Source organism: Rutilus rutilus (genome assembly GCF_951802725.1).
Source record: "Rutilus rutilus genome assembly, chromosome: 20".
Lineage (NCBI taxonomy): Eukaryota > Metazoa > Chordata > Actinopteri > Cypriniformes > Leuciscidae > Rutilus > Rutilus rutilus.
In genome coordinates, this window is record NC_140225.1 from 3,952,063 (window position 1) to 3,976,223 (window position 24,161).

The following is a 24,161-nucleotide window of genomic DNA, read 5'->3' on the forward strand; positions in this document are numbered from 1 at the left end:
TGCCCTCCGAAACGTGATCCTGTAAAAATATTTTCCCATCATTAAGCTGTCATCCACGAACCCCTGATACACAGCTTGGCCAGGCACTACGAGTGAGCGTGTATTTGTGTGTGTGTGTGTGTGTGTGTGTGTGTCTGTGGAGGCATTAGTTAGCAGTCGGGACGATGTATTTATTTGAATTCTGTCCCTTGGTAATGTGTCGAGTGAGGCGAAACGACTCGCCCAACTTTGTGTGTTTAAACTGCAGGTTTGTGTAAATATCTGAATTTTGAATGTGGTCCGATGCTCTCCTGAGGACTGTCGGCCTGTGTGTATGGTACTATGTATGCATGCCATAGTTTAGTATGCAAAGAGAGGAGGGATTCTTTATTTACACACGTCTGTCAGAGAGCACCTCTCCTCTGCCCATTTACAAAAGCCTTGTCGACCGCTGTTTGTGTGAGTGCATGTTTACACGTGTCATTCAGCGGCGTCTGCCCTGATGTCAGCTCTTACAGGGCGGTCTTGCCATCTGTGCAGCGTTAGTGAATGCCAGAGAAAGTTGAGATGAGGCAGAGATTAATAGAGAGTTAATAGAGGGTCAGTTTGAGGAAAATAACAGGGTTTTCTTTCTATATATATATATATATATATATAGTAAATGCACTAGTTGACTAACTGACCTTCATCTTGGTCCAGGACTAGGGTTGGGAATCATAAGAAATTTTCCTGTTCTGATTACGGTTCCGTTAAAATGATTAAACAACTAATAAAAAAATAGTGGTAAGTATCGTTTGCATTTTACCGGTTCCGATTCTGCTTATCGATTCCGATTGTTAGTGATTTTGATTCCAATATTAAGGTAAAAAAATAAATAAATTAGATATAATTCACATTTATTTTAAGTCTTATTGCAAAACATTTAATTGTAGCTGAATATCATGAACAAAATTCAATAGGCCTTTATAAATAAAATTTACATTACAAATATAGTTACAAAAGTTATTCCGTCAAGAACGAGTGCATTTTCTCTTTGTCTTTTGTTGTTTGATTAGTGTTATTATAGAGACGACAGCAGGAATATTAGGCTGCTGTCACTTTAAGAGCTGCACGGATCCATTCAAGCACGAGACGACTGCACACACACCCAAAGTGCGCTCACAAAAAAGAGATTTTAAACCAGTCGATACCTATCCCTATCCAGGACAGCCCCTTTTTTAGTGCTAGCTAGATTTTAAAAAACGTTTTGCATTGATGACTTATTTTTGTAGGCCAACCCAGAAGTTACCGTAGCATCACCCTGGTTCCCTCGACAAAAAAAACAAACAATAGGTTTTTCCACTTGCTGTTAAATTATTGCGGAAAATAAGATGTGACCTAAAAAATTTTATGATTTCTAAAAAAAAATAATTGATTATTTATTTATTTTTTCGAATGAAAAACTTTTATCAATTTTTAAGCTTAAATGTGTTCCCTGGAGGTGAACTTTTAAATCTGTTTAATGGAATTTTTGTCCACTGAAAGTTTTTTTGGGAAAGATGTTTCGTCAGCTGAACAATCTGTATGTTGCTAAACAATCCACTGAACGCACAGCCTCGTTTTCATTCCTGCTAAAAAATTTAATATGGCGCTAGCCTGACCAAGGTCTATTCCCTACGCAAACACTTCTAGCTAGCTAAATTTCATGCATGCAGTTCCAAAATGTCTGAAACATGCAAGTGTGCATTGCTTTTTAAATGTTACTGCACGAGGCAGTGTAATGGGCATTAGCGCAAACTTATGACATGTTTATGGAAGCTGCCTGAATAGTAAGATATGGGTTATATGCAGTCATTTGAAAGGTGCTCTATCGACCCCTTTGGCAGTAATGCAAAACAACAAGCTTGCTTTCTCGTAGGGTTTGACACCTGATTTCAATTCCGCCTCCTTTGCACTTTCTGACTCTATTTCAGATGTACTCATCAACTGTGTGTAACCTGCAATTTAAACAATAGGCACAACATGGCAACTGTGTATGCTCTTTGTGTGTATCTAAAAAGCCAAGATAAGACACCAGTGGGTGAAAGCAAGTGTGCACTTGTGTCTGTCAATGCACAGACCTGTCCTTGTTCCTGTGTGTGTTTGCCATTATGTAAGAAGGGATAGGCCAGGCATTGTTCGGGACTATAGAGCAGGAGGGACTGTGAACAGCATGGTAAATGTTTAGACAGGTTGCAGTTGGAATTCATGACTGCAGTGAACACACTTATTCTTTTTTATTTTTTTATTTTACTGTGTGTGTACTACTGTTACTATTGCTCATTCTCTGGGTTAGGGGTTTGTTCAGACACCCTAACATTGTGTCTGTGTCTTTTGCATGGTCTAACGCCACTCAGATTTTCTTCAGAAAAATACTGTATCTAGTTTCTCTCATTGTGTCTTTTCAGCCTGTAGGTGCCTATGAATACTTCTAAAAAAAAAACTGAAATGGACCTCTACAGAGGAAATAGACCCCAGATGTGCATGAAATCCTAGTGAATGGCGAAAAGCCGACATCCCGCCTCTATTTAGACCCCCTCGGTTCGCAGTGGGAGGGTTTGGTTCCCTCCGTGGCCCACAATGGCCTTTAGGACCCAGTTTGTGGTTCGATCTGGATTTGACTTGTGGGTTTAACTACGTCTTGTGACAGATTTACATTACTGGACAAAAGTTTGAGATAATTAAGTCTTTTTTTGAATACATTTTAAAATGCAATTTATTCCTGTGATAGCAAAGCCCAATTTATATAAAGAACAGCAGCAACAGATTTCAGAAGGATCATGTGACACCGAAGACTGGAGTAATGATGCTGAAAATTCACAGGAATAAATTCGATTTTAAAATATATTACTGTTTCACCTGTAGTTTTTATAAAGTGAACACAGCCTTAGTGAGCGCAAGGAAAACATTCCAAACTTTTGAGCGGTACTGTACAAACGAACGGCTACTTGGCAGGGCTGCTTTGTCTGTTCTTCAATTTAAACTGTGAGAGCATAACATTAATCTTGGTACAAGAAGTTCTTAGAATCTAGATTGATAAAAAAATAAAAAAAAGCAGTAAAAGTGGATTACATTAAAGTATTTGTAATGACTTTTAAGATCTGTAAAAAAAAAGAAAAAAGTGCTGTTTGTTTTCTGTAGGTCATGGCTGACTTTAAGGCAAAGAGTGCTCTCCCCAGATCAGCTTGTGTAGATGTCTTCACTCCCCACAGCGAGAGTTGAGGTGTTGTCTTTCACAAAGATTCCTAGCCAGCAGTGAAGTTGAGGATTTATGCCCCTGATTAATTGCTTTTCTAATAAATCTCAGGTATGGACCCTGCGGCGCGCCCCAGCCGGTGGGGTGGAGTTTTTTAGAGTAAGTGGAAATTCGTTTTTTTCCCCTCGAGACCCTCTCATAGAAGACGCAAAACTATGTTTTCATTTTATATAATATATTTTGAGCATTCATCCTTTTATTGTAGATTAACCTCAGAATGCACAGATATAAAAAATATGGACTCCACCAGTAGTCGATTAACTATTGGTGGCCATATTTTAAATCCATACTTTTTACTTTTGGGTTCGTTTGAGGGTTTTTTCCCCCCGTTTTCAATACTTTAAAACTATGCTTTATCAAGCCAGCATTCAAAATGTGCCTTGACAGATGTTCCTTTACCAGTTAAACACTTTATTGCAGTATAATTCAATTAATTTCATGTTATTTTAATTCTACTTAATGCAATTCTGCATCCGGTTTGCTTTCTCAATTCATATTCAGTTCAGGAATTAAATTTGAATTTATAAGTAGTATCTCTTGAGTAACTAGAACTTCACAGTAAAATGCAATACAGTGATAATTATATATGATCGATTAGAGAAACATTATACAATCATGATCAAAACATTATAATTTACGATGTTTGTTGTGGGAAAACACAAGCCCCAGTCACAAATATACATTGTGCATCCTTAAATTAAAGCAAAACATACCTGCATGTCCATGTTTGTTCTCCATCTTGGATGGTTTTGTTCTAATCCAGTCCTCCATGACGTCGCATCTGTCATTGCCACATGTTTTTGGAACTTTCTGATTTCATCTCTGATTTATTATTGTGTATTTGTTTTAAACGGCTATTCATGCAACATGACGAAAGGTGCTTCTCAAACACAGTTCTTGTTTTCTTTTCTTTATCCTCTGTATTCCTCACTATGGTGATGTCAATGAGCCTTAGCGAGTGTGGGCCGTCTGTCAACATTACCTTCATTGTCGTGTGAAAGCAGGTTGGCAGGAGGAATTGAAGACGGATGGCGCTGTGTTCATCGTGCCATTCTTTTAAACAAACACCGGAGTGAGAAATGCAGACAGAAACACACGGATTAAATTGGTTTCAATTTGTCCTTTTAGCAGTCACAGTTCACTTCACTGTGCTTATGAACTGATGTTGGATCAGAGCTCGTACCCTCAGACTCTTAACCACATCCTGTCTCAGCAGAAGACAAAAGTGGCTTTGGATCAGCTGGAAAGAGTGGGACAGAGAGCATGTCGTTTCTTGCCATTTTTTTTTTCTTACCTGGCCTTCAGCCTGTGCTATCACATCCTCCTCTGATAGCACTTTGCTGAGCTAGCGGAACTGACAGATTTATGGATGCAAAGGTAAAAAAATATGTTCCACGTGGTTATTTTTTGCTCATTTGGCTTTTTTAGTTGTTTTTTAGTCTTCAGCATCCCATGATACCCTCTGCTATCATTTTAGATACAGGCGTCAGCTAGATCAGTTTACCAGGAGATAACAAGAATTGATTTACAATAGATTTGGAAACCAAAACCAGTTCAGTTCTTTTAGTGGTTTATGGAACATCTGCATTGTTCTGCAGATGTGGACAGAATATCTTAATAATAAAGATAAATAAATGCAATTAAAGCAGATTTATTTTCTGTCAGCCGTGTACAGTAAATGCACTTTTACATAACTTTTTACATAAATATATAAAAATAAGAAGGTTATTTTGAATAATAATATTTCTCAATTTTGCTTTATTTTTGCTCCAATAAATGCAATCTTGGTGAGCATTAGAGACTAAAAAAAGAGACCAACCCCAAACTTTTGAACAGTAGATTATATTCTGTAGAATTAATGGGGACTGTAGTTTACAAGCCTCAAACAGAATGCAAAAACATCATAAAAGTAGTCCGTATGACTACATCCGCCCTAGTTCTCTGTGAGTCATTTGAACTATTTGTGCATTACTTCTTTTATGTCCTTTTTGAAGTTTCTCATTCATTGTAATTGCATGGAAAAGAGTGACAGAATCTCGTGACTAAATTGCTTGCCTTTATGAACTATTCCTTTAAGTTTAAGAGATGTATCAAACTAGATACATTACATGCAAACTTGCAGTGCATAAAGAATTTTACAAACATTGTCCATTTATTCTTCCTCAAAATTACTTGTTAAGGAACTGGAACTTCGGACATGTAATCATTTAATGTTTGAAATATCCCTTCCTTGATTTGAAAAGCAAAGTGATGGTTACATTTTGGTGTGTCTTTTAAACTGGCCATCTTTGGAGCAAGCACTCGCGTGCGAACACTGAATCTTTGAGAGTGATTTGGGGACGGGCTACGAGGAGAGAAGGCCTTTGGTGCGGCGGTGAGCTCAGCCTCGAGACTCGTGGCCAACAGAGCCGTCAGGGAAGTGGAACAGACTCCCGAGATAATGACCAGCCAGACTCCATCTCTCAGTCTCTTAACGGTCTCGTCTTAACTCTATGACAACCTTTATCCAAGTGTCTTCTGCATGAACCGTTCTGACTCCCCCGAGATCACAGGCTTCTGTAAGTATGTGCTAACTACAGTGTTTCCGTACCGCGTTTCTACAGCGCCATGGTAAAATAAACATTTTTCCAGAGATGTAAGCTTGCAGTCTGAATTATGATGAGGTATCACATGTATCGTTACGTATCTCCATTGTCTTCACTGGCTGCACTCAAACATGATTCGTTTAATGAATTTGTCAAATGTACTGTAAATGTATACAAGATGCATTAAAAACACACATCAGCTTTAGCCATCTAGCAGAAAATAAGCATGCCGTGCCATTTTTCCTGAACTGCTACTGTGAACTTGCTCCTACTATTCTGTTTCTAGGGTCGTCAAAAGTGTCTGAGAATCATTTCCCCCATCGTATTCCGAGAAAAGGTTTGTTTCTCAATGGCTCCAGACCTGTTGGAACAGGCAGAAAGTCCCTCATTGATGGCAGAAAGCATGTCCAGAGGGCAGTTACTGACATCAGCCCCTTATTGCACACTTCTTCATCCCACCCCATGCATCTCTCTGTTTACATGCAGTTGGACATGGTTGTATTCGTAGTCCATATACAGTTTCCATTTTGCAGAATTTATTACAGGTAAAATACATTAATAATTCCTTGATCTGAATTCATTATATTTTAGATCTTAGAACAATTCACCAGGGAAGACTAATTAGCTTTAAATATACTCTGACATAGAGTGCACCATACAGTGGAGAAATCAACCACATTAGACCAAATTTGCTTACAATTTTAATATTTACTTATTTTATCAGTAATGATATCTGCAATTAAGTCTGCTGCACAGATGAGTTTCTGGTGTGTGATCAGTGTCTCTTGCAATTAATTAATTAAATTATTAAAAATGTTTTCTTTAACTGGCTTAAGATCATGTAAGGAATAATGTACATCCAGCTGGTTGTTAATGCAGAATAAACTGGAATAACACACCACTGGATAACGAGATTGACCAATCAGAATCAAGTATTCCACAAACTTGTGTAATAAAAAAGACACTTTTTGGACTGTTTTTCTTGATTTTTAGCTTGACTTGTTAAATTTATCATCTGTTTGTTCTGGTTTCCCCTAAAAATGGACGTTGCATCTTTGCAAAATCTCTTTACAGGCTCTTGCATGTACCAGCAGCCGAGATGCCCTTTAAGAGCACGATCGCAAGCTGCACATTTAATGGCTGTGTGGATTTCACTCATCCAAAGATCTGTAGCACATCTTTCACGTTAAAGGGGTCATCATATTCTACGCTTTTGTTGCATTTTATACCTTTCCCCCTGAAGTCTATTGTAATGTTATTCAAGGTTTCTTGCACCAGAACAGTTGTGATTTAGCTTTGCATGACCATTATCCACCTGACCCTTTTTGCTACTGTACCTTTAAGATTTTTCTATGCATAAGACCTTTGCGATTGACTAACCCCTGCATACCTTGCACAGCCCTTTCGGCTTTCCATTCATTTCAAAAGGGAACAAAAAATCCTGTTTTTCATTATGTATCCATCTATAATTACTATTTTTTACAATTACGTGGTGTTTTACATATTATGTTCCTATAATGCAGTATTGTACACGTGCACACGTCTGTCTGCAGGCCCGAAAGCAAACAAATACTCTTTCATTGCTCAGTGACCCTTGCTTGCTTGTCATCGGACTGCTCTGAATAAGTCATCTCACTCTTTAGGGCTCTCCGTACAGTCTGCTGATGACAGAGTGATGAACACGAGTGTGAAAACCTTTCCCTCACTACCCATCGAGCATATCGCCACCCCTCCTTGCCTTGCCCAACAAAATGCCTTTTATTTTCATGTTCCACAGGGTCCCTCGTTCCCATGCTGTCCGTCTTGTGAAAACAGGACACATAGTTTCCACCGCGGGTTAATGAAAGACGAATCCTGTCGGTAATGGTGGGACTTTCACAAGGCTGCTTCTAGTTTGACCAAATACTGAACTAAACCCACATAATCTGCGCGGGCTTTAGTGTGTGAGTGCGTGTCCGTAAGTTCGTGTCAGTGCACTTTTGCCTTCGCCAGAAATAGCTTAATTGTGTTTGAAGAAATGCAGAGATCTGCACTGAGGCGTTTGCTTGTTTACACTGCGGTCACAATGGTGTGTGTATATTTGTTTGGCTCTGTGTGACTATGCGTAGTCCCCTAAAAGACACGCAACTCAAGGCCTGAGAAGGCCATCTGCTTTCCCCCTCTTTTTCTCCTGATTTCCCTCTAATCGACAGCATTCGACATACCGATGCACTGACCGAACTCTTCTTCTTCTTGTTTTTGCATTCATAGGGTCAGTACCGGCCTTCAGACCTCCTGTGCCCTGAAACGTACGCTTGGGTGTCCATTGAGAGATGCATTTCCCGCCTCGAGATCTCCGCCTACTCTCGTCTCAACGAGAACGCTCAAGCAGGTTAGCCTTCTGTGTGATTATAAAACACTTTACACATCAAATCCATCTCACAAGAAAATGTCAGGTTGTTTTTAAAGTTTTGGTGTTTTAATGGCATGTTTTCTCACTTAATTGTCATTACTGCATCTGGACGCTTTACTTTTGACTTTAACTCATTTGTTTTAACATCATTGAATTATATTATTTTTTATTAAATACAGCATACAGGAAATTCAACAAATACCAAAATATATGGTTTATTTATATTTATTTACATATGTTTATATATTTATGTTTTAATTTACAATAATAAGAACTGTCCTTAATTTTTTTTTAATTAGTTTAACAAAAATTATTATTATTATGCCCTGTTTTAAGACTAAAATAAGCTAAATATAATTTCATATTTTCTTTTGATTTTGGAATGAAATTTCACCCTAAGTTTTACATTTTATATATAAATAACAATACATTAAAATCATATATAGTAAAAAATGTATATAGTAAAAAAAAATTATATTATAATATAGTAAAATGTTAATTTAATATATTATATATAATTTTTTATTATGTTTTTGCTATGTAATTTTAATATAAATGTGTATGTGTGTATATATATATATATATATATATATATATATATATATATATATTTTTTTTTTTTTATGTTTTAATTACAATAATAAGAACTGTCCTTAATTTTTTAAAATTAGTTTTTAAAAGGCTATAGGCTATATATAATTTTTTTTATGTGTATATATATATATATATATATATATATATATATATATATATATATATATATATATATATATATATATATATATATATATATATATAATACATTTTTTATATATAACATTTATATATATATATATAATATACATATATATAACATTTATAGTAATATATCATTAATTTATATATAATATTAATGACATTTATATCCTATTTTTAGTAATATATCATTAATTTATATATAATTTTAATGATATTTATATCCTATTTTAAGTCTAAAATAGGCTTTATTTCTGTAAGCAAAATACAATTCCTATTATTTTCACCCTGTCAGGTTTTTGGCATATTGTGAGGTTCCCCCACTATCACCTGTTCTGTTGCACAAGTTCAAAAAGATCCTGTAGTTGAACCTCTAAACTCTCAAAACACATTGGCAGTTCTTCCCTTTTCCAGAGCCAATCTGACAAGACCTGACAAAGTTTTAGGTCCAGCCAACCTTTCCCTAACACAGCTGACTGCGCTTATCAAATGCTGTCTGTTTAGTGTCAAAATTGCATCAGGTTATTGGACTCTGGGTCAGATCGAGCGAGCTCTGATGGAGATCCATCACCACAAGTGGGTTCGGGAACCAGTCCATTTGACCACGTCATGACACTTTACTATCAGACTTGCTAATCAGTTTGACAGATCGGTGGAGTCTGTAGGGGCCAACTGTAAAATCAATATGTAACAGCAGTTCCCATGTCTGTAATTGCACAATAAACGTCATTTGTGTCAGCTTAATTACGGTAGCCATTCGCTCCTTGGATGCCATCGCTTTGGAGCTCAATTTGTAAACCGTCAAGTGTGTTTATAGATTTCAGTTCTGTGAACTAAAGGAGGAGTGCATTGGTCCTGCGTTTTGTGTGTTGAAATAACAGGATTGGATCCAGGCATGGAGAACATCCAGGATTCTGTTGCGGCAGTCAAGCGGGTCAGTGCTGTGGTCTCGGCCCAGAACTCTGGGGTTGATGACGATGATAATAATAATAATAATGTCAGTACCGACAAGTAGACGCCATGCTTGGACCAAAGAGGGAGGGTGAGGCACTGATGAAGAAAAGAGCTCTTCTTATTTTTCTCTGCTTTTTCGTTTTTGTTTCTCTTTGCCCAACTTTTATGTACACTAGCAGTAAAATGTTTAGACACACCTTCTCAGTGTTTATTAGTGCTGTTTTTCTCATTTTAGAATAATAGTAAAGTCTTGAACACTATGAAATAACACCAATAGACGTATGTAGTGACCAAAATAATGCAATCTGACTCATATTTGAACTGCACATTTATTGGCATTCATCAACCAACTTCATGAAATGCATCCTGGGATGCTTTTTAGACTATATTGAAAGAGGAACATGTATACTGGACATTTTTGTATGGTGTTTCCTTCACTGTCCGCTCCAAACATCCATTTAAAATATCGTTTAATACAGAAATTCGAACATAGGAATGATTTGTATTTGTATACAAAACCATCAAAAGGTTTTCAAAATCAGTTATCAGTTGAAATCAGTAGTATCACTTATAGTTCATATAGTTTTTACTGTTTCTTGTGCTTAATTAAACTGTTTTGATTGTGAAAAGTGGTGTTACAGTACATCCCAGAATGGAGTCAAGTGATTGGAGAAATTGAGAAGTAAGAGGGATTCGTCGCATCATACTAAAAACAAGATATGTTTTTTTACTTTGAACAAACTGCACAGATGAATCGTCTACATAAGACCAGAAATGTGTATTAAGGCAGTAAATAGGTTAAGTAAGAACATATATGACGTACAGTACCAGTCAAAAGTTTGGAAACATTACTATTTTTAATGTTTTTGAAAGAAGTCTCTTATGCTCATCAAGCCTGCAGTTAAAAAAAAAAAAAAAACAGTAATATTATGAAATATTATTACAATTTAAAATAATGGTTCTCTTTTTTAATATACTTTAAAATGTAATTTATTTTTGTGATGCAAAGCTGAATTTTCATCAGCAAGTACTCCAGTCTTTGGTGTCTTATGATCCTTCAGAAATCATTCTAATATGCTGATTTATGATCAATGTTGGAAACAGTTGTGCTGCTTAATATTTTTTTTATAACCTGAGATACTTTTTGCAGGATTATTTGATGAATAAAAAGTTAAAAAGAACTGTATTTATTTAGAATAGAAATCTTTTGTAACAATATACACTACCGTTCAAAAGTTTGGGAACAATAACTATTTTTTTTTTAAAGAAATTAGTACTTTAATTCAACAAGGATGCGTTAAATTGATAAAAGGTGATGGTAACGATTTATATTGTTAGAAATGTTTTTATTTTGAATAAATGCTGTTTTTATGAATAAATGCTTGTTAACGTTTTACTCATCAATGAATCCTGAAAAAAGTATTCCAAAAATATATATTAAACAGCACAACTGTTTCCATCATTGGATAATAACTGAGTATCAAATCATCATATTAAAATGATTTCTGAAGGATCATAAGACACCAAAGACTGGAGTACTTGCTGATGAAAATTCAGCTTTGCATCACAAAAATAAATTACATTTTAAAATATATTAAAAAAGAGAACCATTATTTTAAATTGTAATAATATTTCATAATATTACTGTTTTTTTTTTGTTTTTTTGTTTTTTAACTGCAGGCTTGATGAGCATAAGAGACTTCTTTCAAAAACATTAAAAATAGTAATGTTTCCAAACTTTTGACTGGTACTGTATATAGTATGCCTTCTTCAATCCTATGGAATCTTTGCCCACAGAACTTTTTTGTGTAAATTGTTTGATAAATATTTTGCCTAATTTGATTATTCACCTATCAGCATAAGCATAACTCGTTCTGCAGAATTCCTTTTCCACTACCAGGAAATGTTGGGCGAAAATTCAATCTAAACTTGTTTTTGACAAACAGTGTTATTCAATTGAAAAGTGTGTCTCACTTGTGGCACAGAGAACACATTGCTGATGTGCTTCTATGCAGTACGTATGTAATTTGAGAGTCTCCGTTGTTTATATTGCCCAGTTAAATCAGGATGTGCCACTGGAGCCCACAGCAGAGGTGTGCTGACGTGAGTCTCTGCGCAAAGATCACACAGATAGTTTTTCACTATTTAAAGAACATGGTTTATAGAGGCGTATCTGTTATTCTGTAAACATTGTGAATTCATATTTAATGCTGGGTGATACAGGCAGATAAAGGAAGGATTGCTTTTAGGATGCCACAGACACGTCCACCCCGGACAGACAACAATGCATTTATTTTTCCTTCTCGTCGTGATCTTTATCCAACCATACCCTCATGTGTTTTTAATGTCAGACGTCCCTCTTCACCCAAAATTATAATCCTGTCATTATTTACTCACCCTCATATCATTCCAAACCTGTATGGTGTTATTTCTACAAAACAAAAAAATAGTAATAAAAAAAACAAAAAAAAACATATACACTACTTTTCAAGTTTGGGGTCAGTAAGATTTTTTTTAATGTGAAAGAAATCTCTTATTTTCACCAGGGCTGCATTTATTTGATCAAAAATACAGTAAAAACAGTTATTACACTTTAAAGTTTTATTGAAAAATCTAATTTATACCTGACTGTGGTGGCAAAGCTGAAAATTTCATATTTGCTGCTCAGGAAACGTTTCCTATTATTATCAATGTGGAAAATGGTTGAGCTGCTTAATATTTTTGTAGAAGTTGTGATGCAATTTTTTCTGGATTACTTGTTATAAAAAAAAAAAGTTATATAAAAAATAAGTTGAAATATTTTTTTTACAATTAAAATGTCTGTAATGTTGGATCAGTTTAATACTAAATATTCACCAAGGATGCAACAAATAAGTTTGAATTAATTTTTTTTACCTTTTGAACTCCAAACTTTTTAATTACTTTTAACAAATTTTTCGTATTTATTGTAGCTCCGCAGTCACTGGTCATTATGACAAATGTGAAGATTCATAAACATAAAAAAAAAAAAATCTGGGTTTGGAACAACATGAGCAACATAATCCTTCATTTATGGGTGAATTTATTCCTTCATTTATGGGTGAAGGAACAATAGCAGTTCTTTCAGAAATTGATCTCACCCGTCTGATCATGGCTGTAAACACACTTTCCTTCATCAGGTTCATTTGTCTTCACATTCGACCCTGTCGGCCCTGTAAACACACTGGGGGCAAGTGCAAGTGTGCCTGTACTTCTCTTGTGTGTAAATATTTAAGTTATAGCTGAGCGTTTGGATGTTTAAATGGAGTGAGGGTTGAGGTAAGGGTCAAGGAGAGATTACGTTCACGGTCAGCAGATCCTCACAGCAATATGTGGCGTTTGAACTCGTCTCTGAAGCCGCTGATGAAGAGGGTGTAAGAACTCTATGATCCTCATGGAATTGGGAATTGTCATGTTAAGTGAGTGATACCGTTTCCGTTTGGACATGAAATTTAGTAGAGCGGCACAATGCTTGATAAATAGTTTTTTTTTTTTATAGAGATTACGATTCTGAATGGACAACTAAACAAAATAACATGTACTTTACCAGAGGTTCTGAAAAAATGTTAGTTGCTTCAGTCTTTTTAAAAATATTAATCAATTAAATTTTTTTTGGAGTCAGCTTGAATGAATGATTCAATGACTCGCCTATAAAGACTTCACTTGTTTCGTCACTGGATGAATCAGCATTTTTGAATGAATCTCTTGAGTGAATGATTGAATGTCAAATACTGTCAAGTCACCTGTTGCCACCTACTGGTGTAACAATGTAATTGATATAATCTTTATTTAAAGTGTCAAGTTACTTTCAAAAGGTGATTCGTCTATTTTGACCGTTTGCCTGGTTAGGACACACGTTAGGATGACCGTTTTCTAAATCAAAAACGCAAGAGTTATATTGTCAAGTCTATAAATTATATACAGTAGTTTAAGCGGGGCTCAGTAGTTTCGGGATTTCTTCGCTGTATTCTCGCTTTTTGCTCGCAGGTTTCCCTCTAGAGCTCCCCCACAGCTTCGGAATAGATATTTGACAACACTGTTGTAAAACCTCGTTGGCGATTCTCTGACACCAGAGGCTAGTAGATCAACGACATCAAAGCAGATGGGACATTCTTTAAAACGTCTTCTTCATTCGGGTTCGAACAGCATGAGGGAGCGCAATAATGACAGCATTTTAGCAGATTTCTTTTGGCCGTAAAAGCAATTGTTTACATCGCGAGACCTGATATCACGCGATACTTCCTGACGCGGCGGCCGGCGGCCCGCAGGCTCAAAGTTGCAAGTGCGAATTTTCCGCTCACGGGCACCAGGGGGGTTCGATACGACCACCATTCAACCTGAAATAAGTAATATAACCATTCCAATGACTCCGAAGCTGTTCAGTTAAGGTAAAAAAAGTTACTTAGTTCACCTTTAAGGAAAATTATTTTAATATCTTTTTTTTTTTTTTTTGAGTGAATGATGCCAATAAGAATGACCTCATTGCAGTCCTTATAGCTTCCCACACATTTCGTACCGGTTTTGATTGCAGAGCTTGGGAGGCCCTTGGTCTTGTTTGACCTACCTCCGTGCTGACTGGCAACCAGACACGGGCCTTCATTTCCCCCAGTGTTTTTAAACCGTTCTTGTGGTGCCTCCAGTCCTACATGACCTGTTGTTCTTGGCCTGACAAACCAACTATTTCAGGCCTGTTTCTCAGCAGAGCTCAAGGCCAGCGGTCTGACGGTTGGTTACAAGGTCGATGTTTAGATTCTAGCTAAACCACATTGGAGCCACATTAGGAAACTAATGTAGAAATGTCTGCGTTATAAACTACATGCCCTCTTTCGAAAACTGAGAGAAATATGATGCTTTTTATTAATAGTTTTTTTTGGAACTATGAAATTGTCCTAAGCTAAGGTTAAGCTCACCCTCTTAAAGAGATAAAATGATGGACGGATTCTCACCCTCATGTTGTTCCAAACCTATATTGACATTCTTATGTAGAACATAAAAGAAGATATTTTAGTAAATGTCTTCTTTTTTTTTTTTGGGACATGCAATGGAAGTCATTGGGTTCCAGTGTTGCTTGGTTCCTAACATCTTCACAATATCTTTTTTTATGTTCCAAGTCAAGTCAATTCAAGTCACCTTTATTTATATAGCGCTTTTTACAATACAGATTGTATCAAAGCAGCTTCACAGTGATAACATGAAAATAATACAACAAAGTTTGTTTCTAGAAGAAAATTGTGTCATGGTCCACCTTAAGTAAGGCAGATCAATAATATTGTTGAATATTAAATGTCCCCAACCCAAACTAAGCAAGCCAGAAGCCAAGGCAACACAAAAGAAAGTCATCTTTCACAGTGAAGTCACATTTACTTTCTTTTGTGGAAACAGGTTTAGATGATGATGTGAGAGTAATTAAATAATATTTTATTTTGTATTTAAATGTCATTGGTGCATGAGCATTTTCAAACTTGGCCACATCAAGATGTGAAACGCCAAGTTTGATGTCATTGGCACTAAACATTGTTTCTCGTGTCTCATAACAATTACAATGATTTTAAGTGACTTTATTTAAAAAGTCTTTAAAACTGATTTGTTTTAAATTAATTCCCCTTTTTTTTTTTTTGGAAAGATTTTAAATCAATTGGCATTTTCCGGTCAATTGTTACTTGAATTTTTCATTGTCATCTACACAAAGCAGTATGAATCTGACCACACATGGTTTGCGGATCAAAAAACACATGGTTTGCGGTTCAGACTAGTTCTTCTCGTTGTAGTTACATGTGATTCTAGTCCTGGTGACCTATCTGACATAATGTATATTTGTACTGAACTAACAGACCTTGATTGATTGATTAAATTAGGTGTGTGAGTTCAGAGTTGAAACAAAAACATTCTGCCAGACACTATAGAGTCATGGCAATGAATGATCAATCCAGAGGAGGAAGCTCATTTTAATGAGGTGCTTGTGGAGCACGTTTACTCTCATACTGTTGAACTCTTCAATCCTGATGAGGTAATTCTGGCTGTGAGTCTGTATTGTGTTTTTCTGGCAACATCCAGTGACAGAGTACCAGACTGACCTCATGAGCTTCTCCTGACTGACAGGATTCAGGTTATATTTACAGTACGAGATGAGCGCCACAAAATTGTTGTGAAAGTGTTTGGCTTTTTGGCTTGTTTACACTGCTACATTCAACAGATTTGTTTTTCAGATTTGATCTTAAGGACTGATAGTCTAGGCTAAATCTACAGCGCCATTGCAAAATAAACTATGAGTTTGAGTTCTGAATTAACTGTGATGAGGAAAAAAACAAATACATTTTTATTGTGTTGTATTCGCTGCCAACACACAAAGCTATCAGTTTGAATTAGTCCAACGAATTATTTGCTGAATCTGTCAGAGCGGTTACTGAATTCTCACTGATTGAGTGGATATTTATATCATAATGTATAGTTAAAGATACAGTACATACGCACAGAAAAGTTTAAGTAAACATAAACAGTTTATGTTCCAAAAACATAGTTCTGTAGGAAACTTCTGCAGTTGCTCCAGACCTCCTCCTCTTTCTCTTCGAGGAGCGTGCCGGGGTGTCAGCCCGACTCTCATTCCAGAGAAAGTCCGATCCATCACCTTTGACCTCTGACCCCGGGATAGATCTGGCCCTAAAGCAGCGTGTCGGTGAACCTCCGGCGCGGCTGATTGAGAAAGTCTGATGCCGCTTGACAGGAGTGTTAATCGAGTCAAAGGATGGATGAATGGAGTAAGAATGGGTCGGGGGGAAGGAGTGTTTATATACAGAGCGGATGTTTGGACCCAACTGTCGTGACGGCTCTGTACAGTGTTATTGTTGTGCTTAATTGAGCAGCTAAAAGCTTTCATTCTGAAATGTTTATTGCTGTTTGATATCTCGACACCGTTTTCATTTTCTTTTACTTTCCTTTAAATGAGTCTTTTGTCTTTGCTAAATGTCAAACAATGTACAGAACCACGTTGTTTACATATAAATTCATTAAAAAACGTTTATTGGTTTTACCGTTTCAAATTGATAACGTTTCATTTGTGATTCATTGAAACAATCGCACAGTGAGTCATTTGTTCGTGAATCAGACTACTCTTGTCATGCTGTATGTTTGTTTTTGTATGCAGCCAGTATAGAAATTTGTGTTCTCTGTATTATATTCCAATACTTAATCTCATGAAATTGTGTTAAATACAGATTTTTTTGCTGTAGATTCATAGCTAGTGTAACGGAGCCCAGCTAGTGAGAGCTATGCAGGTAAACCTCACTCCCCTGATCTCAAGAGGCGCACTAGCGACTGCCATCTTTAGCGTCCTTATTAGCGCGCGCCTCCTATGCCAGCGACCCGGGTTCGAGGCCTGCACAGAGCGGGGCGAGTAGGACCTGAGGGGTTGCACTAGGTCCCATTTAGTATAGATGACCTCACCCACTGGGTACCTCTTAATTTTTTTTTCTACCGCATTTTAGACACATTCACTTGGGTTGTCTCTTTAAAACGCTAATGTATTACGCAACCCGTTTACCCTGGAGGACCACAGCTCTTAGTTCTGTATTCAAGGTATCATATTTGTGCTGATTTAGAATTTTGACTTGCACTTGAAATTTAAACTTAAAAGCTTATTTTATTCAAGGAGCTACAGTTTGCAAGCAAAAAAAAAAGTGCCAGTGGATGAATAAATAAAGATATGCAGTATAAAAGTATAAAGCAAGCTTTCATTTTCCTCTAACGGGGTAGTCTGCAGTACCTTACTGGGACAGAACCCGAGTATTGAGCGCCTGAAGGGGTTTTCCAGGGAATGTTTTTTCTTCTTTTTGAGTGGAAATAATAAAGCTCTCAGTGTTTGGTTTGGGGGTGTAGGCAGGGACTTCATACGGTTATGAGAGAACGTCCAGAACTTGCTGTTCACGGGTCTCGTCTGCTCTTCATTTATCATAATTTATTGGATGTAGTATGATGGACTGCCAGCTACCTCTCTTTTTCCTCTCTCCATTTTTTTTTTTTCCTCTTGCTCACTCTTTTGCTGTCTGTCTTCCTTGCTCTCGATTTATCCTGCTTTATCTGTCTGCACACAGCTATCATCTTACAGTCTGGAGTAGCTAGCAAATTTCTCCATTGCAGACCAGGATCAGGACAAATCAGATACAGAACATATAGATATTCATACATTTGAAACGCCTCTTCAGCTACAGAGACCTCAACATGTATTTTGACATTTAAAAAGGTCTGAATTTCATTGCATCAGACAACTAAATATTATATATTCACATATTATTTCATTTATTTGAAAGAAAGATGCACAAAGATTTTTCAAGGAAACGATAGATGTACTGTTACATTATACAAATGTTCTGACTCTTTGTGATTGAGACGTGTTTTGTTTGCATATGACACACATATATATTTGAATTTAGAATTTTTTTGTGGTGTTTTTCAGGTGTTCAAATACTTTCTGGGACCATTGTACACCAAAAGTACAGAGTGCTTCTAATCCATCTTGTTTTTTTGTTTTTTGTTTTTTCTCCAACTTCACAGCTTAAAAGAAGATCTTTGCCAAGGGTGGAATTTACTACTATTTCAGGCTGGTTTATGTTGGTTAGTGGTGCTCTGGTGCTGGACAAATGATCTGGAAGAACACCAGCATCAATAACACAACATATGCAGGTCTTTTCATCAGCGTTCTCGCTTTTTTTTTTAATCAGCATGTGAGAACAATGTGGGCACTGTAGTTGTGCTCAAGTTTTATATTTCATTTCTCTTTCACTTCTCTTTTCTCATACCCCTCAATCTCCCACAAAACTCAAGCCAAGTTTGAACAGTGCCTGTGTGGCGGATGGGTTCTACTGGATATATTACAGGGAAACGGTGTAAATTAAACCCCCTATGTGTGTGAAATGATGAGGACTAATTTACATTACCCAGCATCCCCCATGAAATCTCAGTCAGCTGGCTTCCAGATGAGGCGCTTCACAGAGCGAGAGCCATGAGCTGGTGTCAGATCTGTTAATAACAATCATAACTTTCACTAAAAAGAATCGCTAGAGCAATCTATTGTTACTCATCTGTCACTGTTGGCCTGGAGTTTTGCATATCCCTGTGTTTATTTTCTCTTCTGTTTCTCCAGCTCTGTTTAAGGCTAGTGGCCTATAGTTTGTATATTTCTGTCACTGTTTGTTATGGCAAAGCACATTTGCAATATTCTGTTATTTTCTCAGCACTTTCTGCCGTTATATAAATGTATGGCACTACCAGATATATACACACAGATGCCTCATTAGCGGCTATCTCTATGGACCGCTATATGCAAGCTGTCCGTCGTATTGGAATGGTCAAAGCAACCATCGTTTAGAAACCTGTAATATTGAGTTAATACATTTAAAAACAAACCAACACATTTTCACCTGTGACATGTTATCCCATTTCTTTGGTTTTCACAACCAGATGCTGCACAATGTTGTGGCATCTTAGAAAACTCATTGATTTTAACTCCGAGTGATGACAGCATCTGAAATGTTGATCACTCCAAGATGGCGGACTCGTTGACGTGTCTGAAGCGGTCAAATGTCACATCTATGCACACATATCAAAGTCCCTTAAAGGCAAGTCATTTCACTCAGCGGCCATCTCTGAAACATCTCGGGCAGATCTTTCAGTCATGCAAGTACAGCTCCTATCTCTTTGAGTGGGGAAACAACAAATTCTCCAAAGCTGTTCACCAAACTTTTCATATTTGAATTCACCAATGAAGTCTGACAATAACGGTCTCATACATTTTGTTTCTTATGCTCACATGGCATTAAAAAAAAGCTTATTTTTCGGGCTAGACCAGCTAATGCGCACACCAGCAGAACTTCTTGCAGTGACGCGATGACTTTATCAATCGCCGATTGGCTCTTTTATTTAGAAGGCGGGGCTTACTCCGCCATATTGCGCGTTGCACTTTCTCTCATTCACAATTAATATGAGTATTGTATATATTTGTATATCTAAATTCTTTGTCTCTATGATTGCAACATTCAAAACTTTGCTTTTTCCGTTAAAAATGACGTCGAGTTGACGTTGTAATTCTTCAACTGGGTTAGTCAGACTGGCCTAGAAAGTTTATTCTCCCCTTTTTAACCTCCCGCTGCCTTGGAGGGCCATTTTCAGGCTTCTACAAATGACTGCATTCTTTTTTTGCAGCAATTCTTGTTTTAACAGCTCATGGGGGAAGGTGTTGGCTTCTTGACTGAATACGCAATGTGTGTCTGAATTTTGGCTTGCCGGAGTGGAGTGAAGTCCTATAAACAAATGAGAACCGACCAAGCTGTTCCTTCACTGAAGGAGTCATTGTTACACGTCTCTGGCTTGCTCTTCTGTGCTCTGAGCCGCTGGTTCTGGAACGATTCTGCTTCTATGTTTGTGACGATTGAGGTCAAGCTGTAGTAACCCTGGCTGACCTGGTGTTGTTGCCTAAGGGTGGAGAGATCATTTTTCATCATCATACCTGGGTAATTGTTAGTTGGAATCTGCACCTGACCCTCATTTGAACCTTTGAGGTTGAATTAAGACCTTGTGCACTGATGTTTATCCCTCCACCCAGTGACACGTTGTTTCAGTCATGAATGTAAAATTGAAGTAGCTTTGTGTCTTGGTGAGCTGCCTACCTACAGTAGCCAATATTTTTAGGCAAAAGTGAAAATGTGCATGTTGCAGTTGCTGACCTGTGTGATGCTACATGGTTGTAAGGGTGTTTTGGGTAGTTGCTAATTTGTAATGATCCTGCAGCTCTTTAGTTTCTCAGGATTTGGCTAACTTTTCTCCTCTTTCTGTGTCCTTCTGTAGGGGATGCTCTTGCGCTGAAGGATCTGGGCCGGGCGTTAGTGCTCCACAGGAGGACAGTGATGCCCTATGCGGCCTACGCCCGTAAGCGGAAGGGTTCGAACGACGAGAAAGAAGTGGAGCAATACGCTAGTCTGGTGGGCCAGTCGTGTGCAGAGAGAATTCTGCTCTACAGAGCTTAGAGCCTCTTTAAACCTTACAAGCATCTGTCTGTCTTTCAAAACATGTAAGTGTTTGTACGCTTGTCTGTTTATTGTCTCCCTGATTGTATATTTGTCTGCTTTTCTTCGTTTTTTTTGTCATTTTCCTCTCCCCTGAAGTATTTTCCCCATCTGTGTGTACGGTTTGCTTTCCTTTTTTTGTACTGCAGTGAATTGCTTCGCTCACCCTGTCTTTCGTAATCTCTTTGAACTCTACTTTTATATTATCTCGCCAGCAGCGCTTTGCAATAATCCCACTCGCACACATGCAACACGCAACGACCTGGCACATATGTTGCCTCACAATGTATCCCAGATATTACTCATTTACAACTCACCAATCACATCTGAACTAGCTATATATAACAAGAATTGATGTGCGACCCTAATTGTCATGTCTGGGTGGTATTTCTAGACTGCGGTTGCCCTGAAACGTTTGGCCTTTTGTGACATAATCACTGCTTTCCCAAAGTGTTTATATTCTTCTAAAGCAACTAATACCATTCAAAGCAGGTGCTATGACACAATGTAAGTTATACAGCAGACGACTTGTTATTGGCTTTGCTGGATAGTTGAATCGATTCATTATCCTGTGGAACTGATTTTTCTTTTCTCACTTTGTCTTTCAGTTGAAGTAATAACTCGAGTGCTTTTATTTTAATATTATTGTTTTGTTTCAAGTGAAATAAAAAATATTATATAATGACAACTGGTTTGGTCTCGATTTGTTGAAATTTGTGGGACTCAACACCATTTTTGTTGTTGTATTCAAGCACTAAAACGTCTCCTCTGCAGCTGTCGGTGACATTCTCTGGGCCAAACTCCAGTCCTCGTTCCTGTGCTTCAGTCAGATCTAAAGACTAACGTGTGAACGCTGATGCAGAGCTGACTCACGCGCGTCTGGCCGGGGGCTGTGTGTTTTGTCGGCAGATCTGGCTCTGTTGAGAAGGGTGGCTGGCCTTGGTGTTGAACCAGGAGCGAGAGCCAGCTGTAGATCGAGGAACCACGAGCCCCCTGACATCTGATGCAATTCATTCTGTCTTTGGATAGCCATAATAACTCTTAGTTGATAGTCAAAAGTTGACATTATCTCAGCCTTTTCAGTTCAAGAACTGCCCACTTACACAGGAATAGATTGTTTAACTGACATGTAAAGTGACCAATCACAGTTCTTCTTTGAAGATGGGTTTATCAAATCTTATTACACTTCCATAATAGGTTTGTGCGTGTCTTTACATGAGTGGTGTACATTTCTGTCAAGCCAAAAAAGAAAAAAGAAAAAGTAAGTATTGGTAATTTCACAGATTTTTATGGTCTCTTTCTCACCGAGGCTCCATTTATTTAATCAAAAACAGTAAAAATTGTGTATTTAAAAAAACAAACATCAAATTTAACATCTGAATTTTCAGCATCATTACTCCAGTCTTCAGTGTCACATGATCCTTCAGAAATCATTCTAATATGATGATTTGATGCTCAAGAAACATTTCTGATTATTATCAGTGTTGAAAACAGTTGTGCTGCTTCACATTCTTGTGGAAAACGTGATGCATTTTATCATTTTAGTATTCTTTGATGAATGGAAAGTTCAAAAGAACAGGATTAAAATATATATATATATATACTGTATGTAAAGCAACATACAGTAATGAAAGTTACATTTTCCTTTTAAAAGAAATAATTTGTAACATTTTAAATGACTTTACTGCCAATCAATTTAATGCGTCCCTTCTGAATAAAAGTATTAATTTCCTTTAAAAAAATTGTACCCCATACTTTTGAACGGTAGTTTAGTTCTACAGGTCAACATTTAGTTTATCACACAGTGACTAAACACCTTTAGTCAAGTGTTTGTCGTAAACAAGACTTTGTTTCCAGGTAGACTGCTACTATCCCGTACACCCTTAAATCTGGAAGTCACATCATTGAAGCAAGTGCCGTTTTTCTATGCAGTGTAGCATCTGTGGGTGTGTGTGTCGTCTACATGCCTAACTATACCATACTATACCATGCCATACGTAACTGTGTTTTCTCTTTCTCTTCTAGTCTCTCGGTTCTCTGTTGGCGCTGCCACACTGTGTTAGTGTCTCTGTGCTGTGAATGCGGACTCTGCCAGCGGACTGTAAAAACACCAGGCATCACTTTACCATTATAGAAGATTTGGCTATGATACGTTTCAGAGGGCTGTGAGTCACAAGCTATTTGAGATGACTGGCAAAATGATTTAGTCTGTTCTAAATCATCGAGTCCTGCTTTAGCATCCTCATTAAATCCTATCAGCCTCTCACAGTCACATCATCTCATTAACTGCTTACCATTTAGCCATGCAATTTCAATTCGTTTAGATTTTTTCTACCAGCTAAAATTGACTTATTTCATTTTCTGCTTTACAGTAGAAGCCTTTGTTTCTGCAGGATTGTGGATGGATGGTGAAGGATATATCTACCCTGGCATCTAAAACGAACCACATGAAGTCATACGAGTAGAAAGGATCTCATGCAGACATTGGATTCAGACGTGCCTTCGTTCCTCTGTATACTGCTTGCAAAGGTATCATTTTGCAGGTTTCGGGACACATCCGAGATCGTTTCCATCCACTGTAATCCACTCTTGATGCTGCATTCCGCTTAATCTAGCTTATTTCAGTAGAAGTAAACTCTCTGATATTGTTTAAAGCATGTTCAAACACACAAACTTTGGTAAATCCCCTCTACTGAGCTCATAGTGCGCAGTTTAATTTGAAGAAATTTGGTACCATCGAGTGGCGACCACAGGACAGAAACACTGGTTGCTTTGTGGCGCTGGTGAAGATTTTTCTCTGCTCTCAGACTCTCTTCAAGTTTCATGGAATTAACCGCTGGGTTTCCGCACGGATAGGCCACATGAACCAAAGGGAAGCGGAGAAAAGGAAAACGGTAAACATGGAATGAGATGAGAGGATGTAATGTAACCTCTGGTCGCGATTCTGCCGTCATCCCACTCAATCCACTGCCATTGGGTTCAATGAATCAGATTATTTAGATGACTTGAGCATGGTGAGGTTAGCTTTCTGTTATTTGAACGGTCTTGATTAAAGTTTTATATTGTATCAGGTTAAACATAAAAACTATATTATGATGCTAAGACCATGATATTCTTTGCATTTCTATTAAAATACTAGGCGATATAAATGTGCCACTCAGACAGCACTG

General features: G+C 37.3%; 1 protein-coding gene across 3 annotated transcripts in view; it reads left to right on the forward strand.

Moving 5' to 3' along the window:
- Window positions 1–22,233, forward strand: part of ate1 (arginyltransferase 1) — an 82,039-nt gene extending 59,806 nt beyond the window's left edge. For 2 of the 3 annotated variants that reach the window (XM_084391176.1, XM_084391177.1), the window contains exons 11-12: window positions 8,089–8,209; window positions 20,774–22,233. In XM_084391176.1, coding sequence (XP_084247302.1) covers window positions 8,089–8,209; window positions 20,774–20,952 — 300 coding nt within the window. In that variant the 3' untranslated portion in view covers window positions 20,953–22,233. The remainder of the gene's footprint in view (window positions 1–8,088; window positions 8,210–20,773) is intronic. The other variant, XM_084391178.1, reaches the window with a different exon arrangement.
- Window positions 22,234–24,161: the final 1,928 nt, after the last annotated feature.